Consider the following 17,729-nt stretch of genomic DNA (forward strand, 5'->3'; position numbering starts at 1 on the left):
ACGTGATCCTGTATGGAGACTTGAATGGTCGTGAAGATGCCTAATTAATGTTTAGGCCCCTAATAATGACAGTGAGACCTAGTATGGTGAGATGATGACTGCAGCTGCGATGTATCTGTCTGTGGAAGTGGTGCTGGTGGGAGACTGTAGTTGTATCCTTGATGGGATGCTTGATAGAAAACTGACACATAGAAACACAAAGCCACACATGACAAGGCAATTGGGCGATTTATTGTGGGTCTTATGACTATTAGAAGGTTGGAGAGAGAGACACCCCAACATTAGAACGTTCTCCTGTTAAACGCCTGCCGCAGGGATGTACAGCTGACTAGATTACTGCTTTGTGTCGGCTGGGCTGGTGCAGAGAGTAAAGGAGATTACATACCTGCGTGCTACCTATGGGATCACTCTCCATTGGTGATGAGTTTCGAGACAGGGTGCACTCGCCCTGCAATTCCCCTGTGGCGTCTGCGAGTGGAGGCATTGACAGATCCATCATTTGTGACAGCGGTGCGGGAAGAGCTCACGCACTATTTTCATGAAAATTGGGGAAGCTCAAGCACTAGGGCTAATGACTGAAATGCTAGGAAGACAGTGCACAGAGGGGTCTGTATGAATGCGACATATGGTGTCAGGCAATAATTGGAATGAGAGTTGACCAGGGGAGAATCCCGGCTGTGTGACATGGAGAGGATGCTACAGTCGAAGCGCACAGGCTTGATGAATGGCAGCAGGTGCACAGAGACCTATTTGATGATTGGCGCAGATTAGAGAAACATATTAACACTGCCTATCGACAAAAGTTACATGCAGAAGGGGCAAAACTGGGGAGATGTTGGTGCAAATGCTGAGCCAACAGGAGTCCTGTGACCCCAGGGACACTAGTGAAAACCAAAGTGGCAATAAATTGGGTCTTTCGGGCCCACTTCTGCGAGACCTATGTGAATGTAACGGGGGGCCAAGAGATGATGAGGCCGCATTACTTGCTGGGATAGAATTCTCTCAGCTACGGGCGAAAGATAGGACGGCGATGGAAGGTCCCATCACACAGGAGGAACTTCTAGCAATGTTAAAACAGTAAATAATTGCCAAAACGTCAGGAAGTGATGGCCTTACGGCAGGGTTTTACCATAAATATACCGGCGTGGTGGCTGAGAAATTGTTAGAGGTTTTTCAAGAGGCATATACACTAGGACGATTGCCTAGTACCATGAGAGAGGCACTACTGGTTTTAATACCAAAGCCAGGTAAAAACCCTGAAGAAGCACCCTCTTATCGCCTACTCTCACTTCTAAACGTGGATGTTAAAATATCGAGTGGCATCCCGGCTGCGAGGTTGCTCCTGAACTTGGTATCATTGATACACGCAGATCAGTGTGGCTTCATACCGCAGAGGAGCACCATGTATAACATTTGCCGGTTGTCCCATATCATTCATGCACTGCACTGGAGGGAGAGGGTCCTGTGCCCTAGCCTTCCCCCAAGTCGGGAACAGGCTCCTTGGTAAGCACGTCCCAAGGACTTGGCTAACAGTGAGGTAGCGCCGGTCCAAAGTAATGGACCTACCCTCCGGAAACGTGGAAACGCTTTGCGAAACTGAGTTGCGGTTCCACGTTTCCGGAGGGTAGGTCCATTACTTTGGACCGGCGCTACCTCACTGTTAGCCAAGTCCTTGGGACGTGCTTACCAAGGAGCCTGTTCCCGACTTGGGGGTGGGCGACCTGACTGTGACTTAGCCTAGTGTACTTCAATGTAAGTGACCGGCTTATATAATTTTTGATTTCTATATCATTCATTTTTGTTTATTTGGAGAGGAGCTTATTTACATCTTAATCATTTTGGTCCTGATGAAGCGTCATTGGATCCGTAGGGACCACACGACGCGAAACATGTTGACCCTGGTTGAGGGGGATTTCTAGAGAGTTATGCCTCCGAGTTGATTGCTCTTTGAAAGTAATTGAGGATTGACACTCATTTTATTACTTTCCTGTGTTTTTAATCTTGGTTTCATCCCTGACTATTGATTAAAATGATGATATATGTAGTGATGACTAACCAATTTTATCCTTAATTTTCCTTGTTCTCTCCTTTGTGTACTGGTGCTCGAGTGTAGGCATGTCTGTTTAGATAGTTAGAACTCATCAGTCACTATCAGAAAAATACGGCTTAGTGCCACCCCTGTGTGGGGAGCCCGTCAGGCGTTGCACTGCCGGCCTGGCGAGGAGCATTACCCGATGATGATGCCAGTCATCCATTGTGATGCTTGAGGGCACTCGCTCCTGATGTTTCAGGTCTCCCTAGTTTTCTTTTTCTTTTTATGGAACAGTGTACTTTTGATTTTCGTACTATTGCTGGGAGAGTGTACACTGGACCATTTAATCTCCCGGTCCCTCCCCCTCTTTCTTCCTTTATGTACCTGTTATGACCACATGGCAAGTCATAGGAGATGATTGTGGCATCATATTAATCACTTTAAAACAATAAAATCTATATATTTTAAAAGTATTTGCCACCCACCCAATTCTCTAGGCTACATTTACCTTTGGAGGCCAATATGCAACATCACTGTGTGTGTACCTATGCCCCTCAAAAACTATATCTATGTTGTAGCCACTAGCTAGGGCTTGTGCAGAGTGTCTTGTCTACCCCGTTGAGACTAGATGGTCCTTACTCCAATTATGGCCTTCGTTCTTCCTCTTCAATCAAAGATGTGACGCTAAAGGATCAATTAGCTGTCTCTCAAGATCAGGGGAGGGGGGGTTGATGGCACAGCTGCAAAGTTTGTTGAAAACGTTTTTACATACACACGCTGCCATATACCATAAGGGATGTCTATGCACAAATCCATTCACCAAGGATATAATCCTAAATAAATCATTGCATCAATGCAATATAAGCTAACGCTTGAGAACTGGCCCTTGTTTCTAATTATTTAAAACAAATGCACAGAGGTATAGCTATCAAAAGTGCAACAGATGCTGGGCCCAGACATTGACTCTTACTATCAAACCAAACACAGGGGGCCCAGTTTCCTTGATTGTATTAGGGCCCATGGCACATTTACCGTGCCACTGGAAGAGTCTAAAATAAATGTTGGGCCACAGAGTTAAAATATGCTGTACACTAAACCAAGGCAATGGACAGCCATATTGCTAAATGTGTTTTTTGGGGCGAAATGTGGGCGACAAAAGAGGAGGAGGGTATTGAACATCCTTTAAAGTGTCAGGAGCGCTCTTTATTGTAACTCCCCCACCAAAAGTAGGTGTAAATAACTATTTTTCAATTTCACAAAACTGTAAAAACATGAATTTTCAAATACACCTTTAAAACAAATTTGACATTTCTCTTGGAAACATTTCCTATTGAAATTGATTTTGCAATTTTTCCAGGAAAAAGGTGAAAACTTCACATGGATTGCCAACTTATTTGCTAAACATATTTCAATTCATCAATATTATTTGACTTATTCAGAAATAATACCGGAAAAGTTTACCTTATAATTTGAAGACACAGGTCGTAGCCTATCATCTCTGATTCTGAGACTCTGTGAGGCCCTCAAAAGGTAGTGCAAAGCTACTAAAATGTTCTTACCATTAAAATGTCCAGTGGGCAGAGCACAAACTTGTGCAGCACCATGAAAGCGCTCATGCAATCCTTAGTAAATCCAAGCAACAACATCTTATCGGAGCCTTCCAATGAATAGAAGTGGATGAAAACATAGCTCAATACCTGCTCCTACAAATATCATCATTACATGTGACTGAGCTGCCAGCGTTACTGGAACGATGAGGGCAAGGGGCCATAAAGATCATTGAAAGTTTGATACACATGTAATGTTATATTGGGGCACAGAGGAGGAGGAGTTTAGAGAACTGACCTTTCATGGTAAACATAAACGTGATCACAATGGAAGAATGACCAATTGCTATCAAACCTAATGGTATGGAGTAAAGTTACTTTGGGAGGGTTTGCAGAATAAGGCTATGGTATACCCACACATGAAGCCTTTGTTATGTTTATATTTGATGGAGCAACGAACTACAAACAGTCCCTTGACAGTAAGTGTTCTCTGCTTTGTTACCATACACCATCTCTACTGTATGACAAGCTAGATCCTCAATCTCTGTCGAAATCAGAGATGGTAATGTATTGGTCTTATATGCACAATTTACATTTAGGCAAATATTTATTTAGCTTCTCTGATAGAAACTCTGGGCCTGAAACATATCAACCCTTATGAGCCATACATAACTTCTTACAATTTATTCTCTTTTTTGTAGTAAATTAGTGTAAGCCTACCAGTACCAAAGTGACATGATTCTTGCCAATGTGTGTTGGTGAGCAATCTTGCAGCTACAGTTTGCAACCTTTGAAGTTTTATTTTGCATGCAGTATCCCAAAATGTAAGCCATTAGCATAGTTTGGTCAGGAAATAATAAATGCAATCACCACAAGGTCCAGGCTCTCAGATATGGGCTCAGGTCGAAGTGTGAGGTTTTAGCTTGAAAAGTTCTGGCCGGATTGAATTGGAAATCTGTAGATGATGATAATAACCTCCCTCTCATCACTGGGGTCCCCCTTGCTTCTTTACTTTCTTCTGTCACCATTTGGATCTCATGATCCTCCAGTAGAGTAAGGCTTGGAGCACTAGGTGGGCATATCTTGAGAGGCTAGACTCCTTCTCCACGAGGTCCTGTTGAAACTTTGCTTCAAAAAACTCCAAGTGGTACAAAGCAGGAAATCTTGCACCCAAAGTTTGTGCCTTTCGGAGGTGGCCTCAGCAGTCTACCCTGTTCCGTCTGAGTAGCGTTGGGTGGAATTGGCAGAGTTTCATTTTGAGGAATTGCCGATAATTACTTTAAAATACTGTGGAATTCAGCAGAATTGTGGCAAGAGGCAATACCTTCAGTGCCCTTGGGATATGCAGCACACTCCAGTGCAGTGCATACCCTTCGGTGCACTTACATGCATATATAAGGGCACCAAGGGGTATGCACTGCACTGGAGTGCACTGCATACCCCTTGGGGCTCTTACATAGTTATGTAGTGAATATCCCTTGGTGCAGTGTATACCCCTTGGTGCCCTTACACACTTATGGAAGGGCACCGAGGGGTATGCACTGCACCAAAGTGCAGTGCATACCCCTCGGTACCCTTACAGTAGTGCAATGCATACTCCTCAGTGCCCTTACATAAGGATTTTGGGGTACCAAAAGGGTATCCACTTAGGTGGATACTTTTTGGTCCCATTACATACTAATGTTAGGACACCAAGGGGTATGTAGTGATTTGTAGTGTGCACATACCCCTTGCTATCTATTTCAGTGCATACCCCTACAGGGCAGTGCATACCCCTCAGTGGCCATACACACTGCTCCCTCTTCCATTCCTGTATACTTATATAAGGGCAGCGAGGGGTATGCAGTGCACTACAATGTAGTGCATATTCCTTGGTGCCCTTACAGAAGTGCCCCGAGTGGTACGCAGTGCACTGTAGTGGTTTAAACAGGACTGGAAGAGGGAGCATTCCCTCTATGTTTAAAAATCATTGCAGATTATAGTATAATCTGCAGTGGTTTTTAAACATAGAGGGACTGCTCCTTCTTATAGCCATGTTTAAAACCATTACAGTGCTGATTGACTGGTGGAGTGGCAAAATTAATTTGTATTTCCAAGTTACATTAGTAAGGCAGATTTACTAAATTATTCCAGCTCCGCTGGTGGAATTAAAAAATCTGCCCACCCCTACTCCTGAGGTCTAAAATTGTTCCAAGACCAAACTTCTCATGGTCTTTTGTATATTCCTTCTTATCACTTCCAATACAATGTGCTAGAAACATGTTCCAGGATACGAGGGCACAAACATTAGTGGAGGAGAGGCTTACCCACTCACTCCAGATCCATCTCTTTGTCTTTTACTTAACTTGAACTAAAGGAGGCCAGCTGGTCTGACCCTTAAGAAACATTTCTGAATCATATGTACGAGAGAAAATAGGACCCAAGGCCCGAGGCTCTTCCTTCTTCTTGTATCTTTACATCCAGGCGTGTTCTGAAGTGTCTGAAATTGGAGCCTTTATTAAAATAGTCACTGATTAGTGTTAAGACCTCAACCTATCTTAAGAAGGTTGCCCCACACAGGTCTAGCCTCTGCATCATTACCTGTAGTGCAGAAAATACTATTCAAGGAGTTTTCAGAGATGGCAGGATGCCATTTGTATTGGTTTTCAATTTGAGGACCCTCTCTATCTCCCCAGCAGTGGAAAATGTACTTTGGCTAGTTCAGTTTCATAGATTTCCTTCTTACCCAAGCCACACATATAATAGCCTTAATGACCTCTAAGTTATGAATATACCTCCTGGCGCTGTACATGAAATAAGGCTCAAAGTCTTCATATTCATTGTGAAGCTGAGGGCTCAAGTAATTATTAAGCAAGAGTTAACCGGTCCAATCACTTTGCATTTCGCCTCACGTTGAATGCATTCATACAAATAGTAAAACCAGTCTCCTCAGAATCTTTATCTAGGCCTGAGAATAAGTGTTCATTATGTCCTCTAGAAAGAGTGTGCCCCTAATGGTGCTAGATATGCAGCCATAAAAAATAGAAATCCTTGGGCACCTTTGACCTTAATACATATTTTTGTAATTAAGAACATCACTTCCATCAATTACACTGACAGAAACGTAAACAATGTGCCACTCCTTGAAATGTTGAGTAAAACTATAGGTTGAACAAGTTGGTAATCATGTAACAAGGCCACTTCATTTTCTAAGCTCTAACTTTTTACTTGTTTTAGCTTGCAACTAGAGATGCATAATATCCAATTCATTTTTTTAAAAGAAACTCCCTATGAATTAGAAATGGCAAGTGGATACTTCTAGACTCTTAAACTATTACTATATAGTTTTTTTTTTTAAACACGAGTAGTACACGATTCATACACGTAATATTTAATTTGCATACTGTCTTCCTGACAGTTCTGAATAGGAAAAGTATAAACTCGTTTCATGCATATGTTTTCTTTTTAACGAATTGGTTCTTATTAGGTGATACAGAGTGTGAGTAAGGTAATAGACAACACATGTTCGATAAGCACATGTTTTCAAGGTTGTAAACAGAGTTAAATAGGCCACATTACAGTGTATAATGTGACCAATGCCATAGTCAGTCAGGCAACTATCATCATAGGAGTTCCTGTCTCGCCCCTCATGACACCCCGTTTGGGGTATTTTGGGCAACATGAGTGGTTGGCTTTCCAGTGTTTACTTTTGGCCCTTGCCTTGTATCACACTCAAATGTAGAATAGAGAAGTGAGGTGAATGCATTCTGGAGATGGCTGGCCAGAGTGGATACTTAGTATTCTGCACAATTCCCTTTTGATCAGCAGTTCCAAGTCACACACTCGCTACAAACCTTCCCTAATGAAAGCTCTTCAAAATCCATAGCACTCATCTCTAGATAAAGACTAGATGTAGTGCATAAATCAGTGACTGCATAACTGACAACAAGTAATGAAATTAGAACGTACAGCTTGAAAAGGATAGTTTGTCATTAAGAAAATACTGTCAGATACACTTTATTAATAATCCAAGGATCTGGAAATTGTCCCGCGTACTACATTGATCTTTGGGATGCGTTAAGAATTTTCTATTAAGTACTGCTGAGTAAAAGCAGTAGAATGAGCTCAAGTTGCTCTGAAAGAAAAAATAAATAGAACTTCGACATAGATTGTGATAACTCTGAGACACCAAAGGAGGGATATACTATTATCTGGTCCCGTGGAAGTTGCACTGTTGTGCATCAGCTGCCATGCAACCAAAAAATATTTTTGTACTGTATTGGATGTACCTATCTGTCACAGTGCAAAAATTATTTCAGACTCTCTGCCCCATTAACATTCATGAAGCAGGATTTTGATGCAAATCCAGCTAAATGTCTGGATAGAAGTCTGCAAGAAACAACAGACCTCAAACCCTCCTTGTCATTCACAGAATGCCAACATGACAGTTCTTCCTAAAAGAGACTTAACTGGGCACAAGTTACACTGTTTAAACAAAGTTGGCAAAATACAAATAGATATAGTGGGAACATGTCTGATCCTCTCCACCCTTGATGCTACATATCAGGTTTACATTGTGAAACAAGTCCTTCACGGACAGCTTCCACTTTGCTAATGGATATCACCCCCTTTGATGATTAATTAGCTAATTAATGGATTGAGATCTCAATTGCTGTCATAAAGTATTGATACATATCCTTGTAAAACATTAGGAATAGCAGATACACATTTCATGGCTCCTCTGTCTGGTGAATTGCAATGTCACTTCAGTAACTTTTGAGTTTGTTTTTTGTGGTCGGAAAGCCTATAGTTTTGTTCATCAAGGCTTTACAATCCCAACAGTTAATAGTATATCAGGCCCTGAATGTACTGTATGCAATCCAGTACAGAACACTGCTTTCAGCTTGAGCTATTCACGAGTCATTCTCATTCCATGCACTCGGGCCATCTTCTAATGATCACTGTAACGCTGCACAATACACTTACCACCCCAGCAGAAGGTAATTTAAATTTAAATTTAAATTAAATGAAATAAATTATCAAATTAGTATACTTTGCTAACTGTTAACATCCCAAGCTAGACATGTAAGTTCAAAACCAGAAATGACTTTTTAATTTTTAACAATACGGTAATTTCGGCAAGAATGCAGATTTATGGTTTCAAGCAGAAGCTATTAACTTGTCCCATTTCAAAAGTTCATCCTGAAATGAATAGCAATTTGAGCTACATAATCGGCAGTGTTTTCGTTTATCTGCCTGCATACATACATTTTTCCTAACAACAAAGAATTTTTAGAATAAAGTGCTCATTAATTTTCAGAAATGTATTCAGATCCTGTTAAAAATCTTAGATTGATTAATAAATTATTTTCAAGAAAACAAATTCACGTTTCTGTATATGAAGCTACCTTTCACAGCATGTGCCTATGTGCTGTAGAAAAGCTCTGGGTTTGGCTATATTTAGGTATTCATGAAACAATCATAATTAACCATATTTTCAGGGAAACGAGTGTTAGGATAACTTTCAGCTTTGAAAACAACAGCACACAAAATACATTCACCTTACAGTTTTTCGGTACTTTCGGGTATTCCCAATACGATGAGAGCCCAATATAGGCTTCTATGTATATAAATCACTCATAAAGTCAATACATCTTGATTTTAATTTGTGTAGAGAGACGTGCATATGAGGATATTAGTGAAGAAGTCAACATATAGGGATGATGTACATTGATAGAAAAGAAGCATAGCATATGTCTTTAAATGCTTTTTTTTATTTGCAGTTTAAATGCTGTGGTGTCCTGCAGGACAAATATATGGTGAGGTGCGATGGTGCCAAACTCACCATATTTGCGGCTCACCCCAGTTCGGCCCTGACGAGTAGGAATGTAAGGGCTTCCTTCCTGTTCAGTGGTAACACAAATGCAAACAATCATGGCACACACAGTCTTGCAGACCAGGCATTACAGCTTAAAAGTATTTGAAGGAATTCCCAATGCTGGCCTATGAGAAGAGTAGGCCTCGCAGTAGTGAAAAACAACTTTGGAAGTTTTTCACTACCAGGACATATAAAACTTAAAGGTACATGTCCGGCCTTTTACTTACATAGCACCCTGACTTATGGGCTACCTATAGACTACCTTAGGGGGGACCTATATGTAATAAAATGGGGGTTTAATGCCATGCAAGAGGTCTTAATTGCTAGGTCAATGTGACAGTGAAACTGCACACACAGGCTCTGCAATGGCAGGCCTGAGACAGGTTTGAAAGGCTACTGGTGTGGGTGGCACAGTCAGTCCTTCAGACCCACTAGTAGCATTTAATTTACAGGCTCTGGGTATATGGCATACCACTTTACAAGGGACCTACAAGTAAATTAAATACAACAATTGTGTATACATCCATTTTACCATGTTTAAGTGAGAATCACATGCACTTTAGCACTGGCCAGCAGTGGTAAAGTGCTCAGAGTCCTAAGGTCAACAAAATAGATAAAGCAAAAATGTGAGGCAAACAGACAAAACATTTGGGGGAAGAACACCCTAAGGCAGGCAGGTCTGGCAAGCACCTACAACTTGAACATGTCCAATGTTAATTTCTCTACCTATTGTTTTGTAACTCATATGAAGTTGAAATTAAAATGTTGAGTCCACATCATAAAGAAAACAGATTATCATGAATTATAGCACATATGCATATTTACAATATTCTTTTAAAACTAGCTATAGTTCATATAAGTTTAATGTAAATATTGTCCTCTTACAAATGGTGTTCAGAACCAATTTTAGTCAATAATCTATTAATAGAAGATTATAATTAGACTCCCATAGGACATTTTGCTCACTGCTACAGCAAAAAACCCTGAAAGAATTTGCACCACCCATGACATGATGGTAGAACTTGACTCGGAAGTGTGCTTTTCGTGGTTTAGTGTAAATTGATTCTGTAGTTTCTGAGATTTTAACATTTAAAAAAATGTGCTGGATGGCCTTGATAGAGTGAATGATCTGTATATCTTGGCCATTTAAAATTTCCAAAATTATAATTTCTGAATTTATTCAAGGAGTGTGATTGGCTGAAGTTCAACCTTTTTTGACATTTTATAACTCACAGATTCAGTCGTAATTATAATTTTAGTGTCACTGAAAAATAAATCCACAGCAAAAGAGAAGCACTCTAAGAGGTGCATGATTCTCAGGGACAGCTAGGGGGTACTTAGAGGAGTGGTAAAAGGGAGGGAATTTAAAAAATAACACATTTGCCACGGTAAACTCTTGATTTATGAAAATATTAAAATCATCTGGCCACAAGTTTACATTAAAAAGGCAAAAAAATAGGATTTCCCAAAAAATCGAAAACTCCAAATATTCGAATTTTCAAAAAGTCACGTTTTTAATATAAAAAGCTAAAAATCAAGGCAATGCTTGAGTGAAGGCCCTAGTAGGGTGCAACTGTATGTGGCTGCAGAACCTGGCCAAAAAATGTGCACAGTGTTAACCAGGTAGGTGGCAAGTGAATGCAGTACATCACAAAAACAGACATTCACTGAAAAACAACAGTTACAGGTTACATAGTTGAGTCAATACAAACACAGAAACACTGTACATTGTGCCAGTTATGGCATGAAATGCACAACACATATGATAAGATACACAATGTGCCTTGATCAGTAGTCTACTTGCCAATGATACATGATTAAAAAACCTGTCTACCAAGATCACACATGACAGGAGGTGTGAACTCAGACGTGCATTGTGCATTGCTTACCATAACTGTAAAATTTCAGGGCTTTTTCGTTTTGTGTTCGCTGAAACATACCTAACTTTTAACTTTGTGTTATTATAGGTAATATAAAGCACCCTGAAGTTTTCCTACAGAATCTCCCATGTATCCTATTATCACTATAATCATAGGCACGACATGGACTACAATTACTTTCACAAGCCTCAAAATAGGTATTTAAGTGATCAATCCACTTTTATGACGTGACTACACATCCCCTTAAGTGATAACAAGATTGATCTCTTACTCCTTTTACATGACTTCTGTCGAGATAGCATCTTTCATTTACTAACAGTTATAAATAACTCCTACAAACATATATAAGACTTTTAAATCCCTGTTGTATGATGCGGGGTAGAATAGAAAATATTAGCCCTTAAAGTCTGTTGTATTATCAATAAAATTAAATACTTAAAAGTGTGTTTCCAACAGTTGTTGCATGGTGGTAACAAACAAAAATAGAAATACAGAATACACCTGCTAGATCGCCGTCCCTAAAAATAAACATTCTGAAACAACGATGTTATAGTGGTTTGGCAACTTCGTTAATTCATTTTTAAAAAATTCTTTGAATAAGTGACTTCGTTGCCATTGTACCGGAAAGTTCAAAGTAACCGTTGTTTTGTAATTCTATTACAAAATGAGATTTTTTTTTAATTTTGCACACATAACTGCACAGGTGACGTTATTAAATTGTTTTTGCACCATCAAGAATTTGGTTTCTTATTGTCTTGTTTACTTATTTATTTTAGCAAAAGGCTCGCGGAAACGAACTGTTCACTATGAGCTGCAGTCAACTGAATCTTTCAGAGAAGGAATATTTTGGATTAGAATTCAGGAACCACAGTGGTAAAAATGTAAGTGCGCTTCCTTCTACTCAGTAATGGTGATGTATGTGTCAGATTCCTGTAGTGTTGGAGGAAAAATGCCAAATGCAGCCAGATCATGGCAACAGTTAAAATCCTAATGATGTGGTTACAGGAAACATTCAAGTATGTTGACAAAATAATTAAGGGAACACAAGCCTGGAACGTAGTTACTAGTGGCATAGGTTAATTGGAAATATTGACAGCATAGTTTAAAGTATAGAAAATAAAATGTACATTTCTGTGAGACCACAAATAAAATACAAAAGGCTGAAAAAAGACAAGGTCACAAATATGCAGTTATGTGGTCAAAAGTCTTAATGGATGCATTTTATGAAGTTTCTTGAAATCGTGATCCTACCACAAGCACATAGCAATGTGACCGCTGAATCTGCCTAGCAAGAGTTTTGCTCATTACTAGTACTGTAACTCCACTATGAAATGCTACTTCTGTCCCACCTAGAGGCACAGCAGCGCTGGTGAGAGGTTTTGAATTCCTGAAGTTCATTTCACCCAGGCTGGTGTTTAGCTGACAAGGTAACTCGGTGAGTTATAAGCTTGTTGCTGACAAATGTGGTGAGCTGCAGGTAATGATGTGTTTCCGATTCCAGCAAGTCCAAATCAGCTTTCCATCCTTCTGAGGTCAGTACACTGAGTACCCTTACACCCGTTAGTAATAACACTTGGTTTACAGTGCTTAGAAACAGAAGTGCGTTATGAAGCAACGTATCAAGTTATTATTATTTACTATCTTTCACAATGACCTGTTGGTTCAGGCTTTAAAGTAACCTTGACCTATTTACTCACAGCTCCAGACATTATCCAGCCCAAGCCTGTACCCCCATCACAGCACTGTGCCCCCAAAACATGCATTACTGTGAGTTTCCAAAGTAATTTTTATCTCTTCCCATGCTTGTACAAAAGGGATACATTCCACACATTCACAACCTTTTCATAAGGTGATATTGACCTGTGCGTTTGATATACTCTGGTTCAGCTAAAACACAAAATCTCTGCTTCTCTTGCAGCTATGACACAAGCAACAGGTAATTCACCAGAGAAATCCAAGGTCGAGTCAGTCAGTACCATTAATTTTAAAGTCAAGAAAATGCCCAAAACATTTAGAAAAATAGAGAATAATTTAATGAGAAAAAAAACCCACCAAATTATTAAAATCAGATAAAAACCAGAGATATAAGGCTCTGATTTTTTAAGGCAACAAGTGCCTAGAAGAAGTAAAGCACCAATGTAAAGTATCCGTTCATAGTAGTCTGGGACATAGGCAGAATTTCATGCCAACTGTGATGGTAAAGAGGTCAGAGACACCAAGTGAGTCGAGTCACACTGGTCAAAGTTTTTAGTCTGGGAGCTCAAAGTCTTCCAGCTGGTCAGGGCCCAATAGTGAAGCCAATGAGAGTCCTTCGAAGTCAAATACATTGTTGTTGAGGTCCTGCTGAACTCATTGATTATGGCACCATGAGCTCTGAGTGTGATAACGTTGGATTACAGTGACACTGCAGTTGCTTTGCTACTGGAATATATTAAAAAAACTGATGATGGATGAAATGCTGAACAATGCAAACATTTACCCCCAGTCACAAAGATCTGGGTTTAATCCATTGTTTTTTTGCCCACCACCCGGGTTTGGACCCAGCCATGAGCAAATCAGTCTTGACCCTGTTCCACATGGGAACAATCCAGCCCGTACTGCCAAGCCAGATCCTTCCTTGACCTGAAACAAGCATCCTGGGACCGATTTCAGGGTATCACCCTTCATCAGCCAGGCTAGCTTCAATCAGTGGTGCAATGACCACAGGACCCACTTCTGGGCATACCTTTCCCACTTAGGGTGACAAAAGCAAAAAAGCTGATGATGGATGGAATACTAAACAATGCAAACATTCATCCTCTTAGAAATGGGATCTCTAGTTAGCGGAGGTATACACTCTTGTCCAAGGAGGGACCACAGTCCTAGACAGGGTAAGTCACACACAATCCAAATTATCCTGTGCGCACCCTCTGGTAGCTTGACACTGAGCACTCAGGCTTAACCCTGAAGGTGATGTGCAAAGTATTTATGCAATAAATCATGCAATAACACAGTGAAAACACCACAAAAAATACACCACACAGGTTTAGAAAAATCTAAGATATTTATCTGATTAAATTAAGGTCAAAACGATCAACATTTAATAAGCACAAGTTAAAATATCACTTTTTCAATGTTAAGAAGAGTCGTAAGTCTTCAAAATCCGCAATTGTGTCTTGTGTGCACAAACTACCTGGTTTGCATCAAAATTACACGCACGTAGACCACAGAGGAGGAGATGCATGAAAAAAGGAAGGTGTGCGTCGGATTTCCCGATGCGGCACAGAAGATGCATTGTTTCTTCCCACAATGCAAGGGCTTTCCATCGATTTCTGGCTCACAGTCTTGGATCCTCACTGGCATGCGGGGTTCTGTTGACATCCAGGGACAATGCGTGGAAATCCTGGACATGCAGGACTAAGTTACAGGTGCTGCGTCGATCCGGTGGGTGATGCATCGGAGTTTCTGTTTGCACAGCAGGCTGGCGTTGATTCTTTACTCAGGAAGTCGGTCTGCGTTGTTCCAGCTTGGCTGTGCGTCAATCCGGTATGGCTGTGCATCGCAATTCCGGTCACAATGCAGGCACTGCGTCTGTCTCTACTCGGAGAGTTGGGCTGCATCATTCTGGTTCGGCAATGCAGTGATTTTCTCGTCCGCCGGCAGGCTATGCGTCGAGTTTCAGCACACAAGGAGTTTCATTGAAGAGAGAAAGTCTTTTTGTCCCTGAGACTTCAGGAACAGGAAGCAAGCTCAATCCAAGCCCTTGGAGAGCACTTCTCAGCAAAGTCAGAGGCCAGCATGGCAGCAGGGCAACAGAAAGGCAGGAGTCCTTCACAGCAAAGCAATCCAAGTGAGTCCTTTGGGAAGCCAGGCAGCTCCCCTTGACAGGTTGCAGGATCTGGTCCAGAAGTGTCTAATTTGGTGGGGTCAGGGACCCAGTTTATAAACCCAAAAATGCCTTTAAAGTGGGGGAGACCTCAAAGAGTGTTTTTGAGGTGCACAAGGTCCCCTTTCAGTACAGGTCTGTCTGCCAGGATCCCATTAGGGGGTTTGGCAGTCCATTGTGTGAGCGCACGCCATTAGCCTTTGAAATGTGTCAGGCGCCTCCATCCTTCCAGCTCAGGAAGACCCATTCAGTATGCAGATGAGTGCAGGTGTGACTGAGTATCCTGTGTTTGTGGTTGTCTGGGTGAAATGCACAAGGGAGCTGTCAACCAGCCCAACTCAGACGTGGATTGGAGCTAGGCTGTAAGGCATAGATGGATTTTAAGTGCAGAGAAATACTCATTTTCTAAAAGTGCCATTTCCAAAATAGTAATATAAAATCCAACCTCGCCAATAGGCAGATTTTTCTATTACCATTCCAGCCATACTAAACATGACCTGTTTACCCCTTTCTGATCAGAATCTACCACTCAAACAGTATATGAGGGTAGCCCTAATGTTAGCCAGTGAAAGGAGCAGGCCTCACACTAGTGGAAAACAAATTTAGGAGTTTTCCCCTACCATGACATATAAAACACACAGGCATATGTCATGCCTTTTATCTACATAGCACCCTGCCCTATGCGCTACATCGGGCCTACCTTAGGGGTGACTTATATGTAGAAAAGGGGGAGTTTAAGGCTTGGCAATTATTTTTAAATGCCAAGTCGAAGTGGCAGTGAAACTGCACAGAAAGGCCTTGCAATGGCAGGCCTGAGACATGGTTAAGGGGCTCCTTATTTGGGTGCCGCAATCAGTGCTGCAGGACAACTAGTAGCATTTGTGTTACTGGCCCTGGGCACACGCAGTGCACTTTACTAGGGACCTACAAGTAAATCAAATATGCCAATTGGGAATGAACCAATGTTACCATGTTTAAGGGAGAGCGCATATGCACTTTAGCACTGATTATTAGCAGTGGTAAAGTGCACAGAGTCCTAAAACCAGTAAAAACAGTGTCAGAAAAGTGGAGAGAGGAAGGCAAAAAGTTGGGGGATGACCACCCTAAGGCTGTCATGTCTAACACACCCCCTGTCACAAAAATCTGGGTTTAATCCATTATTTTTATGCCCACCACACCACCCCAGTTTGGCCCGAGCCATATGCAAATCAGTCTTGACTCTGTTCCACATAGGAACAGTCCAGCCCAGACTGCAAAGCCAGGTCCTCCTTCCATGGGGAAAAGGGTCTAGACTAATTTGCATATGGCTGGGTCCAAACTGGAATGACATGGGTAGCAAAAAAACAATGGATTAAGGCCCAGATCTCTATACCGGGGATGAATGTTTGACATTGTTCAGCATTCCTTCCATCACTTGTTCTTTCGATGTAAGTGGGATGGTATGCCCAGATGTGGGTCCCGTGCTCCCCGTGCCACTGGAGTCAAGCTAGCCTGGCTGATGAGAGGTGATACCCCAAAACCAGCCCCAAAATTCTTGTTTCCAGTCCAGGGAGGACCCAGCCTTGGCAGTTTGGGCTGGACTGTTTCCATGGGGAACAGGGTCTACACTGGGCTGATTTGCATATGACTAGGTCCAAACTGGAACGGCATGGGTAGTAAAAATCAATGGATTAAGGCCCAGATCTCTGTCCTGGGGGTGAATGTTTGACATTGTTCAGCATTCTGTCCATCACTTGTTCTTTTTGTATTTGTCGCTTTAAGTGGGACAGGTATGCCCAGAAGTGGGTTGAGTGCTCCCCATGCCACTGGAGTCAAGCTAGCCTGTCTGATGAGGGGTGACACCTGAAAACCAGCCCCAGGATGCTTGTTTCCAGTCCAGGTAGGACCCGGCCTTGGCAGTTTGGGCTGGCTGTTCTCATGGGGAACAGGGTCTAGACTGATTTGCATATGGCTGGGTCCAAGCTGGAATGGCATGGGTAGCAAAAAAGGCCCAAATCTCTGTACTGGGGTGAATGTTTGACATTTTTTCAGCATTACATCCATTACTTGTTCTTTTGGCATTTGTTGCCCTAAGTGGGATCGGTATTCCCAGAAGTGGGTTGAGTGCTCCCCATGCCACTGGAATCAAGCTAGCCTGGCTGATGAGGGGTGACACCCCAAAACCGGTCCCAGGATGCTTGTTTCCAGTCCAGGGAGGACCTGGCCTTGGCAGTTTGGGCTGGCTGTTCTCATCGGGAACAGGGTCTAGACTGATTTGCATGTGGCTGGATCCAAAGTGGAATGGCATGGGTTGCAGAAAAACAATGGATTAAGGCCCAGATCTCTGTACGGGGGATGAATGTTTGACATTGTTCAGCCTATTAACTATCCCTTGTTCTTTTTGCATTTGCCACCCTAAGCGGGATGGGTGTGCCCAGACGTGGGTTAGGTGCTCCCCATGCCACTGGAGTTAAGCTAGCCTGGCTGATGAGTGGTGATAAACCCGAAACCAGTCCCAGGATTAATGTTTCCAGTCCAGGGAGGACATGGCCATGGTAGTTTGGGCTGA

At 41.8% G+C, this 17,729-nt stretch overlaps 1 protein-coding gene across 1 annotated transcript in view; it reads left to right on the forward strand.

Annotated features, from left to right (window-relative positions):
• Positions 1-17,729, forward strand: part of FRMD7 (FERM domain containing 7) — a 366,847-nt gene that overhangs the window by 52,957 nt on the left and 296,161 nt on the right. The window contains exon 2 of the mRNA XM_069206026.1: positions 12,093-12,197. Coding sequence (XP_069062127.1) covers positions 12,093-12,197 — 105 coding nt within the window. The remainder of the gene's footprint in view (positions 1-12,092; positions 12,198-17,729) is intronic.

This window comes from Pleurodeles waltl, chromosome 2_1, assembly GCF_031143425.1.
Source record: "Pleurodeles waltl isolate 20211129_DDA chromosome 2_1, aPleWal1.hap1.20221129, whole genome shotgun sequence".
NCBI lineage: Eukaryota > Metazoa > Chordata > Amphibia > Caudata > Salamandridae > Pleurodeles > Pleurodeles waltl.